The sequence below is a fragment of the Oncorhynchus clarkii genome, chromosome 11, assembly GCF_045791955.1.
Source record: "Oncorhynchus clarkii lewisi isolate Uvic-CL-2024 chromosome 11, UVic_Ocla_1.0, whole genome shotgun sequence".
NCBI lineage: Eukaryota > Metazoa > Chordata > Actinopteri > Salmoniformes > Salmonidae > Oncorhynchus > Oncorhynchus clarkii.
This window is the reverse complement of record NC_092157.1, coordinates 32096082-32110896: the sequence shown is the minus strand read 5'-3', so window position 1 is coordinate 32110896 and position 14815 is coordinate 32096082. Positions and strand designations below refer to the sequence as shown.

The 14815-nt window shown below is 42.2% G+C and overlaps 1 protein-coding gene across 2 annotated transcripts in view; it reads right to left on the bottom strand.

Annotated features, from left to right (window-relative positions):
* Nucleotides 1-14815, bottom strand: part of LOC139420435 (phenylalanine--tRNA ligase, mitochondrial-like) — a 116806-nt gene that overhangs the window by 101082 nt on the left and 909 nt on the right. For both annotated transcript variants that reach the window (XM_071170569.1, XM_071170568.1), the window contains exon 2: nucleotides 11104-11225. Coding sequence is in view for 1 of the 2 variants with exons in the window: in XM_071170568.1 (XP_071026669.1) it covers nucleotides 11104-11225 (122 nt within the window). In the remaining variant the exon portion in view is untranslated. The remainder of the gene's footprint in view (nucleotides 1-11103; nucleotides 11226-14815) is intronic.

The following is a 14815-nucleotide window of genomic DNA, read 5'->3' as shown; positions in this document are numbered from 1 at the left end:
GCCCAATTTAAGCTGGTACTAACATAATATTAACCACGAAACTGGCCTGTATTAGCACTGGGTGCCAAAAGACGTAAGGCGTAAAATAAAACGCCTGAGCGGAGTTCCCACATCAGGTTTTCAATGGAAAAAGAAGCTAGGTTGAATTTGTTGTATCCCTGAAAACCGGATGCATCCGGTTGATGGCAAATCCACTAAGGGTGCTCAAAGACTAACACATTTGGTAACTAAAGGTGACTCTCTCTGACAGGTCTCTTATTCCTTCTTTGAACATACAGTATCTTATCAGTATTTCATTTCATGATTTGGGACAATGCTGAGGGGATGGATAAACATCTGAACCACTAGAATTAGAACTACAATCCAGCACACTAGGTCCTGCCACGTACAGATATCAGATCAAGAATTTATACTCAACAAAAATATTAAGAAACGCAGCATGTAAAAAGTGTTGGTCCCATGTTGAGATGAAATAAAAAATCCCCAAAATGTTCAGTACAAAAGATAATCCATCCACCGGACAGGTGCGGCATATCAAGAAGCTGATTAAACAGCATTATCATTACACGGGTGCACCTTGTTCTGGGGACAATAAAAAGCCACTCTAAAATGTGCAGTCTTGTCACACAACAACAATGCTACAGACGTCTCAAGTCTTGAGGGAGCGTGCAATTGGCATGCTGATTGCAGGAATGTCAACCAGAGCTGTTGCCAGAGAATTGAATGTTCATTTCTCTCCGACGTAATTTTGGAGAATTTGGAAGTACGTCCAACCGGCCTCACAACCGCAGAGTTTGACAAACTCTATGCGAAGGAGATGTCTCGCGCTGCATGAGGAATATGATGGTCACTCCAGATACTGACTGGTTTTCTGATCCACACCCCTACTTTTTTTTTTAAAGGTATCTGTGACCAACAGATGCATATGTGTATTCCCAGTCATGTAAAATTCATAGATTAGGGCCTAATGAATTGATTTTAATTGACTGATTTCCTTATATGAACTGTAACACAGTAAAATCTTTTAAAATTGGTGCATGTCGCATTTATATTTTTGTTCAGTGTAGATGGGAAACAACGGAGGTCATAATTACATTGCACAAAATGTAACGTCGTAAACAAAATCAAGTGCAAAGGCGATCCAATCAATTATGTGGTTCAGAGACTCGCTGGCACCTCGTAGTATTTGGAGGTTGGATTTCACCCTATAAAACTGGTACTCGGGGGACAGTGGCTATAAATCAGCAGCTGCAGTCCGTAGGGGTGGCAAACCATGGCATCATGCCATCCGCCGAGGGCCATGACAGGAATGAATAAGAGACAAAACACTAGCCAAGGTCAATGAGGTAATAACTTGTCAATGAGACCATGGCACAGAATGACATGCGTCAAAACCCTGCTGCCCTTCGAAGTCGCTGACGTTGAAAGAGACATTATACATATTACGAAAGAAGTAGCACATAACTCAATGCTAACTGATAAAAATATCAATGTAGTCAATGGTGGCATGGTGAGACACAGTGACAGTCTCACACTAGTATTTAGCTTACCTTACCAAAAAACCTGTCTTTTGGTATGGGTTTCATTAGTCCATTGTTGATATGTCAGCAATCAAGTTGAAGAGATATAGCTTTCAAAATACTGAAATAGAAAAAAATACCAAAAGATCATTTTTGGGTGGAGTGTTCCTTTACCCTCAGCTAAATCCCTTTCTTACCTAGTACTGTTGCCACTACTACACTATTTTGATTTCAAGTAAAAGTCAGAAATAACAGGGAGGCACTGCTTCTTCCCAACTCAGGTGGCATGTTGGTCGAGCGGGTTAGCCTTTAGCGGCTTTGGGAAAGCAAGAGCAAACTGCCCCATGGTTAATGCCTCCTCACTGCACACACAGTGAGGACCGTGGTAGACGCATGGATGCGCGCTCCACCCATGCCATGGCGAGAACACTGCTTCCTGTGCACAATTGGCACTGCGTCGTCCGCGTTAGGGTTTGGCCATGGTAGGCCATCTTCGTAAATAAGAGAATTGTCCTTAACTGACTTGCCGAGATAAATAAAGGGAGTTCAATGTCACTGTTTCTACGACCTTAACGCAAAGAGAACAAAGCATGTTTTGACTCATGATATTAGATGAAACCTGCAATACCAGGGATAAAAATGCAATAAAATGGCCCGTCTTTCCCCTGGAGAAGCGCAGCACACAGCAATTGTCTGAAGCCAGAGTGGGAGTTGTGAGCGACGACAGCACAAACAAGGTGCATTTTTACGGGTGGCTGAGAAATGTGTGGAGGCTGGACTCTTCACTCCCACCACATATATTCAACCCCACACCATCAAAGCCAGTCTCTATCCCACTGGCCCTTGGGGGGCCAAACGTGTTCTATCTCCATCAACCGGCAGATCTGATGAAATAACGCTAACATAACGTTAACACAACTGCCACAAAACAATTATCCAGTATGCTTACTACACACTTTCCATGTGTGTGGTTCATATATGCAAAGTGCATATGTGTGGTTCATCTTGCCACTGTGCTGTGGAGCCTTTATAAGTGATGGACATTGAATGGTGGTGAGCAAGGTGAGGCCATGTTGCTCTAAGGTGATTGTGTACTGTAGTGGGAATAGAGATTACATTTCCCTGGGGCGTGTCATTGTGGAAGGAAATAGACTAGACTTCTTCCCCAAGACTGCATGTCAGGGTTGACAGAGGCAAACACAACTTGATTCCTCTTGGGACAAAACAAGTGAATTTAAAAAGGGCTGATTCACAAGGCGGCAGGCAGCTCTCCTTTTGAGAAGTCATTTGAGACTCTGCAGGCAGGGTTGGTTTGTAGTCTGCTGCTCAGGGACTATTCCAAGATTCTCAGCTCATTCAACTATGTCACGTACAAGATCAAAGTGTCAGATAGTTGGTATTGAGGGTCCTCTGCAGGTTTTTTTTGTGTGATTTCTATATAAAAACACACAAGCATAAGACGGCACCTAGGCATTTGTTTTTGAATGGAAGTTGTGAATTCAGGCGAAATTCTACTCTTAAGGGATACGGAGTAGGGAGGGCGTCCAATCAAAAACCTATATGTTAACCAATGGGTAAAGTGAATTGTGTAGATAATCCTCTAAGAAAACCAAATGGTCCAAACCTCATGTCTAGATCATTAAAAAAAAATCCTAAGCCAAAATCCTAAGCCAAAATTACAGTGACTCAATAAATGGCCAGAGAAAAGAAGTGGTACGAAATAAGGAACACTGCACAGCATCACGTCAGCTATGCTGGATAATGTGCGCTTATAAATGCTACCTGACGGGCTCACTTTCCCGCTGAACTCATCTTTCATCCCCAAAGCGCATTTTCACCCACTCTGAACAGAGTTGGTGGACACCCTATACTGAGCAATCAATTCAATCGAGCACTAATTTCAGTATTTAAAATGTGGGTACAGCATCTTTTGGGGTACATTTCCAAATCCTTGCCTGGGAAGCTGACTGAGAAAACACACCGGTTGTGCCATCTGTGAAATACACTGAAGGGTTGCATAGACAGAGGGAACACTAAAATAGCAGAAACAGTGAGGGAGCTGAAGACCACCTGTGTTGGTGGAAGTGCGTGGGGTGTACTAATACTAGCAGGGACCGGGGTTGGAGGTGTGCAATAACCTTTCAGTGTCAGCATCCAGATGCAGGCGTCAGTGAATTGACGTGTCTGCGATGCCCAAGCCTACACGCCCGCACGTTAATTCACTGACACCCGCATCTGCATGCTGTCACTGAAAGGTTGTTACACACCGCCAACCCTAGAAATTTGAATTGATCACCGGTGAGAAAACATACTGCTTTCTGTTCAGAAATGAATGCTGCGGGGGATCAAAAAGAGTGGAACAGACCGCCAATTGCAAGGAAGGTTGGTATTACAAAGTTTAGGGCTTGGGCAAGTTCAGGCACGCCCCACAGGGAGACAGGACATATTGAACTGCCCATTCATCACAGTGCATTGTCTTCAGCTACTGTCATGCAGTAAGATGGTGCGTGTGTGTACAACCCTGCACACGTTCTAGAGTGAGGCTTTTCATGAGAACCCATCTGTCAATGGTCATGCTTGGGCTTTTTGTTTACTCATTTGGTCCCATTGCAAAAGACAGTTGCAGCCAAATATATTGCACTTTTCTTATAGGGAATTATAATTCTTCTAAAATAAGATGAAATTGAAAGAAATACACTTTTGGTCTCCGTCCCAAGTACTAGCTCTGGGGTGCCAATAAATTTGTCCATGCCATGTTTTTTTTTCCTAAATAAAAAATTGTAAACTTAAGTTTCCAAAAATGTAATTGATTCTGCAATGTTGAAAAATCCTATAACAAAGGTGGAGAATAAAAAAACTTTTCTATTTCAACTTATTTCAGAAGAAATAGGGAATTATTTAAGGAAAGTGCAAGGGCCCCAATATATTTGTCCGCAACTGTGTATGGAACATACTAGTGGTGGGAAAAGTACCCAATTGTCATACTTGAGTAAAAGTGAAGATACCTTAATAGAAAATGACTCAAGTAAAAGTGAAAGTCACCCAGTAAAATACTACTTGAGTAAAAGTCTAAAAGTATTTGGTTTAAATATACTTAAGTATCAAAGTAAATGTAATTGCTAAAATAAAATTATGTATCAGAAGTAAAAGTACAAGTAAACATAATTTCAAATTCCTTATTCTAAGCAAAACAGACAGCACCATTTTCTTGTCCTTAAAATGTACGTTCTTTACACCACTGGAACATACTGACAGCCTGCTTTCTAATGCAGAAAAATTGTTAACAATTCTCTGCAGGCTCTAACCAGCGACCGCTTAGCCAACATTTCAAATTCTTATTACAGCAACCTTGAGAACCTTTTGTGTGAAAGACCCACTGAACACTACAACGGGAGCCCACACAGCACGGGGATCTGTATTACATCGCCTCTTTTTAATCAAAGTTGGAGCAAAGCTGCAGTTATCCGATGATTCCTTTTAACTCCAAATGCACTTTTCATGACACGAGGATATCTATCGGAAAAGAAAACCTGTCTTTGAAAAACAACCGTGCCCTTAAACTTAAAGTGCTACAGTTCATCCCTTAGTAAGACTCTGATCTTGTATGTGAGCGCTAAAACTTCTCCCTGAAATGAAATGGTGGAAAACAGAGTTTGTCTCCCAGGACTAGAGCCTTGCATGGGCATGGATTTTATGCCCGAGGCCTACCCATGCCCGCGACTTTCAAGGCCTATAGAGCCCCACAGTGGAGGTGTCATAATACCCATAAAACCTAGCGGTCCAACAGGAAAATGGTTCCAATCGTTTTTCCACCATTCATTTGTCCATAGGGGATTTTAGAAACACTTCAAATAATGGCTGTGTTTCGTGTAGGCTTATCCTGGCGTGACATTTTGATAATCATGTAAATCTCTCCCGGACAAGGTGACTTTTATCAATATATGCAGCTCCATTTACGTTCAGATTCGAAAATGCTAATTAGCATCAAAGTAGACATCATGCAAAACTACAAAATCCCTGCAAGCTCCTGCATATCATCTCTCGCTGACACCTTTGCGAACAGGTATTGTGTCAATTCGTTTATTTTGCACAAGACAGTTCATAGAATTATCTATTTAAAGAAATGTGGGTAATTTATTAAATACTACATGTAGCTAACATTAGATAGTTAATCCAGAGATTCTTACCTTTGCCTCGCAGTCTTGTCCAGATAATCATGGCATTTGTAGTTCTTTATGATTGCCACATTAGCATTTCATTTTTGGGGGGTAAATACAGCCGAATATATTGATAAAAGTCACCTTGTCTTAGAGAGATTTACACGGTTGTCAAAATGTCGCGCCAGGGTAAGCGTACACGAAACGCAACCCATTTTTTAAGCGTTTCGAAAATTCCCTATGGAAAAAATGAATGGTGGAACAACGATTGGAACCATTTCCCTGTTTGACCACGAGGTTATGGGTATTATGATTCACGCTGTGGTACTCTATGACCTGTTTGGAAGCCAGTTGTTCATCACTCTCAAAGACGTTCAGGTCAGTCAAATTAAGTCTCAATCCATATCAGTCAGGTTTAATATCAACGTGAATCAGCTAAGACCAGAATTAAGCTATCCTAATATTTATAGGAGCTCCACTGTCATTTACCAGTTACCAAATTACAACAGGTCAGAGTGTGCAATGAGCTAGAATGGATGACTTGGCAAATCACAAAAGCCATTTGCTCACTTAATGGTTAACATGGTCTAATCTAAAAATAAAAGGTAGTAAGACAATTAAGAGTTGATGGTTTCATGAGAGCTTGAGCAGAAACCGTGACAGACAACATAACATGATCCCTTTAAGGGCTGTATTAGATTGTTGAATCATGTATTTAAGCCAGGATACCATAAACTCTTAATTGTATTACTACCTTTTTCAGATTAGACCATGCTCTCTGGACTGTGCAAGTGTGTGTGTGGCTCTGTTTGCGGGCAAAGGTTTGGTGCTCAGGAAGAGCTTTACTGAGAAAAATGGGGTACACCGACCAGAGACGCCGCCATAGACCTGCGAGAGGAGAGACTTGCTCTTAAGATAATATAGCGACCGTAAATGATTACGAAAGCATGCTTCTGAGGAATTTGTTCCACATCCCAGGTAATATTAGGTGGGGAAGAAAAGTGTTGTTGTGGCCAAAACAGTAATGTCGCACGGCAACAGAACTGTAACAAACTAGTACAAAACAGGGAACAACCCAGTAGTGGTTTGCTAATTAAAATCTAATGTACAGCAGATGTTGTCTACCACAAGCCAGCAAAATAATACTTTAAAAATTAATTGATCCCTCTGAGAGCAAAACATTGGAAACTGTGCATAGTTTTCGGTTAAGTAACAGTTTGTGGTTTAGGTTCAAATTAAAAGCGAAAGGCCGTAGAACCACAACCTCTAGAGAGCTTGGCCGATCAGCGATCAAGACCTTGAAGCCTACTGCGATAGTATGAGAAGAGACAACGGAGTACATTTAGATTAGTTTAGGCCTACTTTACTGACTTAGGTTTTATTTGCTTAAATTCCTTTTACCACAACTCCCTGACGACCTTGGCAAAATCAAGGTCCTATTCTCTTACATGTCTTTGCAGAGAATGGGAATTTGCATTACTCTCGATCATGGTGAGCGTCAACAAATGAGCTTAAAATGACTCAGGGATATGACGTAGATGCACAGAGTAAACAGCATAGTGGGTCAATTTCCGCAACAATCTAAGACCATTGAAGAGCAAAGGGTAGACGTCTCTGCTGTTATGGTCCCATACCTAACACGCTGTAACGGCGTGAAGCGAACCTGTGCACATGTGCAGATACTGCGTGTGACAGTGATAGCGAAGTCTCGCATCTCGTTCATCGCATTATCTGCAATGCTGCTTGTTTTATTTAGTTGGCTCCATATTCATGTTCTTAAAAGGTAGACAACTGTCCTTTCTTGGAGTTGGACTGGGCAATTTGAGACCCCCCCCTCCTTGCCGCAGTGCATCTCTGGCAATTTCCAACAATTATCACAATGGCTAATTCATCTCGGTGACAGCCAAGCAAATTCTACAACCCTGCACACAAGGTCATTACCCGGGGATTGCCAGCTAATGTGTTTACTTACGTCTTTCCAAACACTCCCCTCCCCAAAAAGTGATTAAGGTTCTCTGCAACACAGTTACACTCATGGGAATAGCACTCAAAACTGCCTACAGCCCTGTAAAACTGTAATGTACAAAGTATAATTACGTTAGTAGCCCAGGTCTATGGTCCCCATGATGAAAGAGATGTTGCATGGCCTCTGAGGCTTCTGCTACATCGAGGTCCCTTTGGATATGGATTGAGGTGGTAGCCATGGTCATAATGCATGGCTATTGGCTGCCTTCTAAAAACCAATACCCTTAGGTCATACCTAATTTCTAGGATATATCTCCAAAATGCTAATGCCTCACTATCGACTGCTGACAGGAGAGGGCATGTGTTGGTGCATGGTTGCTGAAGTGTTGTTTTTAGTAAGCAGCCTAATAATGGTTTTTGCCAGGGGCTGATTTGTTTTGTTTTCCATTTTCCCTGGGAATGAAGTGGTTAGTCCCGTTTTAGCTGTTGTTTGAGTTTGTTTGCTTCCTTTCACAATGACCTCCCTTACCTGAAGGCACTGCGGGCAGGATGTATCAATCCTTATTTGGATGGATTGTATTTCTTCATAAGGAAGCCCATCTGGTTTGTTTTGCACTCTCTCTGTTATTTTTCATTTCCTTGCTTTCCCCCCTCTCATCATTGGACTGGGACAATCTGACTAGTGGCTATGATTTCTTAAAGTGAGGTCCTCGATTCCCAGGGAAAGACATGCTCTCCAGTGATCATCATGTGAGTGAAGATTTATTGGAGGGCAAGACGCTGCCTAATGGCCTGCCAAACAAGTGCATGTGGCGTAATAAACATTTCACTGGCAATCTCTTCTTCTCCTCCAATCGGGGCTGACATCAAGCTCATCTGACTGATGCACCGCCAAGGGGCAATGGAGTGGAGATGGACTTGTTCAATTTGTGGTAAGAGACTTGGGTGAACTAATAACCGGATCTCTCTTGGACCTCAAAATAGACTCTAGGCCAGGGCTCTCCAACCCTGTAGGTTCTCTCCAACCCTAATCTAGTGCACCTGATTCTAATAATTAGCTGGTTGATAAACTGAAATCAGGTTCATTACAACTGGGGTTGGAGTGTCCTGCTCTAGGCACTCCTGCTGTAAGCAGGTGAACTGCTTTAAAAAAGGGAGAGTTCACTCTTTTTGTTCATGCACATTTTCCACTTAAACACCTTAGATAAGCCTTCATTTAATCTAAAACAGGATTTTAAAGATTGTTGGCTAGTTATTTAGTCATGCCCAGCATCTTCTGGCTAGCATTTTTGAAGCATATAGTAATGCAAGTAGAAAGTATAAGAATCACGTAACAGTGCACTCAAAAGCATTAAAAAAAAGGGATCTATCCCTTTAATGCAGCCGTTTTGGCAAAGCAATGGCATGGCTGTCAAAATACAGTTTGAGGCGTTTAAAAAGATGAGGTAGTAGGGGGACATTTTGACAGCGTAAAAAGCAGTTGTTATTATCAAAGCACAGCAAATCACTTCAAATACAACAAAAAAACTATTTTTTCCTCATTAATCTACACAGAATACCCCATAACACTATTTTTTTAATATATATTTTTTTAAATATTTCAAATAAAAAACAGAAATGCCTAATTTACATAGTATTCAGACCCTTTGCTATGAGACTCGAAATTGAGTTTAGGAGCATCCTGTTTCCACTAATCATCCTTGAGATGTTGCTACAACTTGATTAGAGTCCACCTGGAGTATATTCAATTGATTGGACAGGATTTGGAAAGGCACACACACCGGTCTTTATAAAGGTCCCACAGTTGACATTGCATGTCAGAGCAAAAACCAAGCCATGAGGTTGAAGGAATGGTCCGTAGAGCTCCGAGACAAGATTGTGTCGAGGCACAGATCTTGGAAAAGGTACCAAAACATTTCTGCAGCATTGAAAGTCCCCAAGAACACAGTGGCCTCCATCATTCTTAAATAGAAGAAGTTTGGAACCACCAAGACTCTTCCAAGAGCTGGCCACTTGGCCAAACTGAGCAATAGGGGGAGAGGGCCTTGGTCAGGGAAGTGACCAAGAACCCGACAGTCATAGTGACAGAGCTCCAGAGTTCCTCTGTGGAGATGGACGAACCTTCCAGAAGGACAACCATCTCTGCAGCACTCCATCAATAAGGCCTTTATTGGTAGAGTGAACAGACGGAAGCCACTCCTCAGTAAAAGGCACATGACAACCCGTTTGGAGTTTCCAAAAGGAACCTAAAGACTCTCAGACCATGGGAAACAAGATTCTCTGGTCTGATGAAACCAAGATTGAACTCTGGCCTGAATGCTAAGCGCCACGTCTGGAGGAAACCTGGCACCATCCCTATGGTGACGCATGCTGGTGACAGCATCATGCTGTGGGGGATGTTTTTCAGCGGCAGGGACTGGGAGACTAGTCAGGAGGGAAAGATGAACAGAGCTAAGTACACAGAGATCCTTGATAAAAACCTGCTCCAGGGCGCTCAGGACCTGAGACTGGGGCGAAGGTTCACCTTCCAAAAGCACAACGACCCTAAGCACACAGCCAAGACAATGCAGGGGTGGCTTTGGGACAGATCTCTAAATGTCCTTGAGTGGCCCAGCCAGAGCCCGGACTTGAACCCGATCTAACATCTCTGGAGAGACCTGATAATAGCTGTGCAGCGATGCTCCCCATCCAACCTGACAGAACTTGAGATAATCTGCAGAGAAGAATAGAAGAAACTCTCCAAATAAAGGTGTGCCAAGCTGGTAGCGTCATAACCCAAAAGATTAGAGGCTGTAATCGCTGTCAAATATGCTTCAACAAAGTACTAAGTAAAGGGTCTGGATACTTATGTAAATGTGATACTTTTTTAAAATATTTTTGCTATGTCATTTTGGGGTATTGTATGTAGATTGATGAGGGAAAAATATATTTTTTATCAATTTTAGAATAAGACTAACATAACAAAAAGTGGAAAAAGTCACAGGGTCTGAATACTTTCTGAATGCACTGTATACCGATTGATTCTAGGAGAACATAACATATACAACAAACACTTTGAGCTTAATTCAACTGTCTTAACCCATCAGAATCCCAAATGAGCATATTTTACTCCACAGCGTAACAATGTCATTGTAAACAAACACAGTATAGCCTAAAAACATGGTTTAAACTAAAATGTAGATCACGTCAATTGGTCAGTCCATCCATAACTCTGTCTATGAATTTGAGAGTGGTTACATTTCTCCAGCCCCATCCCTGAGCTCTTTACCAAAACAGAGGCAGGGTGGCCGGCGACCGCTTTGTTTGAACTGCAGATTGCCCCTTTAAGTAATAAAATGATCATTGTGCATCAAGTCACAAGTAAAGTACAAGTAAAGTGCACCAAGTAAAAAAGGAAAACAACAAAACAACGACATCAATACAATGTTCAACACAGGCAAAACACCATGTCAGGTACCTACCTCTCCAGGGTGAATGGTACGGAAGACTTTGGGCTCACGATCTGTGGGATGAGAGGAGCAAGGAAGAGGGTATAGTTGTGTTTCAGTTCTGGTCACCCACTGGCCTGAATCCTTCCGGCTGCCTGCACATGAGACAAAAAATAAATAAACCGATGGATCAAAGGCCTTGTTTTGTCAGGCGGAGCAGCGAGCGACCACCTCGGTGCTGGGGGGAGGAGACCATGGATTCACCCCAAAGCCAAGCAACAAGTCCATAATATACTATGCAGGGGAGAGGAGTCAGGCCTAGCATCAGTTTGAGTTCAGTTGACTGATTTGACAGTGAGTTCAGCAGGTTAATATAACCATTAAAAGGCAACAAATATATCTTCTATTTTGAAATTAGGAAAACAACATTTCCTACCAATTTCTCTTTTCACTCCTTATTCATTTTACGAGGGAGTGGGATGACCATTTCTCATTGCTTTTTAGAAAAGAAGCAGTCATTTCCACTCACATACCCAAACCACCCACCCACGCAAACTCAGACGGCGCCACATCTCTTGGTCCGAATCCCTCACTAACCGCGAGACCCACCATGTCAGAGGGTAAGAAGGGCCCCATAGGAAATCAATAGGAGGAGACTCCACTCCTGAATGATTCGTCTTCTGTAGTGGCTGCAGACCAGCCGTTATGGCTCTCCCATGCGGACAAACTCGATAAAGGGTGGCTTGAGTGATCATCGCTCCCGCTCCACACTAACTGGAGCTCAGCTAGTCAGTCAGCAAGCAAGCAAAGGTGCTACCTGGTACTGAAGAAGGAGAGAGTGGGAGTTTTAGGTGTGTAGTCACTGCAGGCACTCAGCTGCACCGAGTACTCCCATTAACAGGCCTGCTGGCTTTTTTCATATAACCTTTATTTAACTAGTCAAGTCAGTTAAGAACAAATTATAATTTACAATGATGGCCTACCAGGGAACAGTGGGTTAACTACCTTGTTCAGGGGCAGAAGAACAGATTTTTACCTTGTCAGTTCAGGGATTTGATCCAGCAACTTTTTGGTTACCGGCCCAACGCTCTAACCACTAGGCTACCTGCAGGCCCCTACCAGAAACACGTAAGGAATCATGGATTATCCCAAAAATAAGTGTTAAATCTAAATATATTTTATATTTTGAATTTTTCAATGAGCCACTCTTTGCATTGATGACAGCTTTGCACACTGTTGGCATTATCTCAACCAGCTTCACTTGGAATGCTATTTCAACAGTCTTGAAGGAGTTCCCACTTATGCTGAACACTTGTCACTCTGCGGTCTGACTCATCCCAGACCATCTCAATTGGGTTGAGGTCGGGGGTTTGTGGAGGCCAGGTCATCTGATGTAAAAAATAGCTGAAACCACTATTTTAAAGGGGTGTCCACATACTTTTGTATATTTAGTGCATGTAAGAAGCACAGAAGCTTTGGATTCATTTGAGAAATTAGGCTACCTTTTGTCAGCTTTTTCGTTGAACCTCAATGGATAACAAAGTCCTTTAGCAGAAGGGTGATGTTGCATGAATGAGATATCAATTTCCCTTTACATATGTGGAGTGGCAAAAAATAAGGTATCCAAATGAAAATAGATATTCTATATGGAAACGTAACATTCAAAACAACCCCTTGTCGTGATACCCAATTGGTAGTTAGTCTTGTCCCATCGTTGCAACTCCTGTACGGACTCGGGAGAGGCGAAGGTCGAGAACCATGCGTTCCCCAAAATACAACCCCACCAAGCTTCTTGACACATAGCTCACTTAACCAGGAAGCCAGCCGCACCAACATGTGGGAGGGAACACCGTACAGCCACAAGGAGTCACTAGAGCGCGATGGGACAAGTACATCCAAGCTGGCCAAACCCTCCCTGAACGATTCTGGGTCAATTGTGCGCCACCTCATGGGCCCGGGCCCATATCTAGTAATATCATCAACCATGTGTAGTTAACTAGTGATTATGATTGATTGTTTTTATAAGATAAGTTTAATGCTAGCTTGCAACTTACCTTGGCTTACTGCATTTGCGTAACAGGCAGTCTCCTTGTGGAGTGCAACAAGAGAGAGGCAGGTCGTTATTGCGTTGGACTAGTTAACTGTAAGGTTGCAAGATTGGATCCCCCGAGCTGACAAGGTGAAAATCTGTCTTTCTGCCCCTGAACGAGGCAGTTAACCCACCGTTCCTAGGCCGTCATTGAAAATAGGAATGTGTTCTTAACTGACTTGCCTAGTTAAATAAAGATTAAATAAAGGTGTAAAAAAAATATATATATATATATTTTTTTTTAAATCGGCAAATCTGCGCCCAAAAATAACGATTTCCGATTGTTATGAAAACTTGAAATCGGCCCTAATTAATTGGCCATTCCGATTAATCGGTCGACCTCTAGTATAAACACCATGGGACCACACAGCCGTCATACCGCTCAGGAACGAGACGTGTTCTGTCTCCTAGAGATGAACGTACTTTGGTGCGAAAAGCGCAAATCAATCCCAGAACAACAGCAAAGGACCTTGTGAAGATGCTGGAGGAAACAGATACAAAAGTATCTATATCCACACTAAAAGGCGTCCTATATCAACATAACATGAAAGGCCGCTCAGCAAGGAAGAAGCCACGGCTCCAAAACCGCCATAAAAAAGCCAGACCACGATTTGCAACTGCACATGGGGAGAAAGATCATACTTTTTGGAGACATGTCCTCTGGTTTGATGAAACAAAAATAGAACTGTTTGGCCCTAATGACCAACGCTATGTTTGGAGGAAAAAGAGGGAGGCTTGCAAACCGAAGAACACCATCCCAACCGTGAAGCGCGGGGGTGGCAGCATCATGAGGAAGGAAAATGATGTAGATATATTGAAGCAAAATCAGTCAGAAAGTCAAAGCTTGGTCACAAATGGGTCGTCCAAATGGACAATGACCCCAAGCATACTTCCAAAGTTGTGGCAAAATTGCTTAAGGACAACAGAGTCAAGGTGTTGGATTGGCCATCAGAAAGCCCTGACCTCAAACCTATACAAATTTGTGGGCAGAACGGAAAAAGCGTGTGCGAGCAAGGAGGCCTGCAAACCTGACTCAGTTACACCAGCTCTGTGAGGAGGTATTGTCCAAAATTCACCCAACTTATTGTGGGAAGCCTGTGGAAGGCTACCTGAAATGTTTGACCAAATTTAAACAATTTAAAGGCAATGCAACCAAATACTAATTGAGTGTATGTAAACTTCTGACCCACTGTGAATGTGATGAAATAAATAAAAGTTGAAATAAATCATTATCTCTGCTATTATTCTGACATTTCACATTCTTAAAATAAAGTGGTGATCCTAACTGACCTAAGACAGTGAATTATTACTAGGATCAAATGTCAGGAATTGTGAAACTGAGTTTAAATGTATTTGGCTATGGTGTATGTAATCTTCCGACTTCAACTGTATGTGTACCGCTTAGATAGCTAATCAAATTGTCATATTCTTATAATTCAAGGGATAGCCTATTCATTAAATAGGCCTAGTTTAAATGACTTAATCTTAGACTGTGACAGTAAACGAACATGAGATATCAACAGCAGATTGCTTGGGGGTTATTTATATTTCTGACGAATGCATGAAATGTATAGGCATGGGTCATGCGTTATGACTGGTGCCAATACAACATTGTCTTGTTGAATAACCCGTTCATGGGAAGGTCATGTGTGGCAG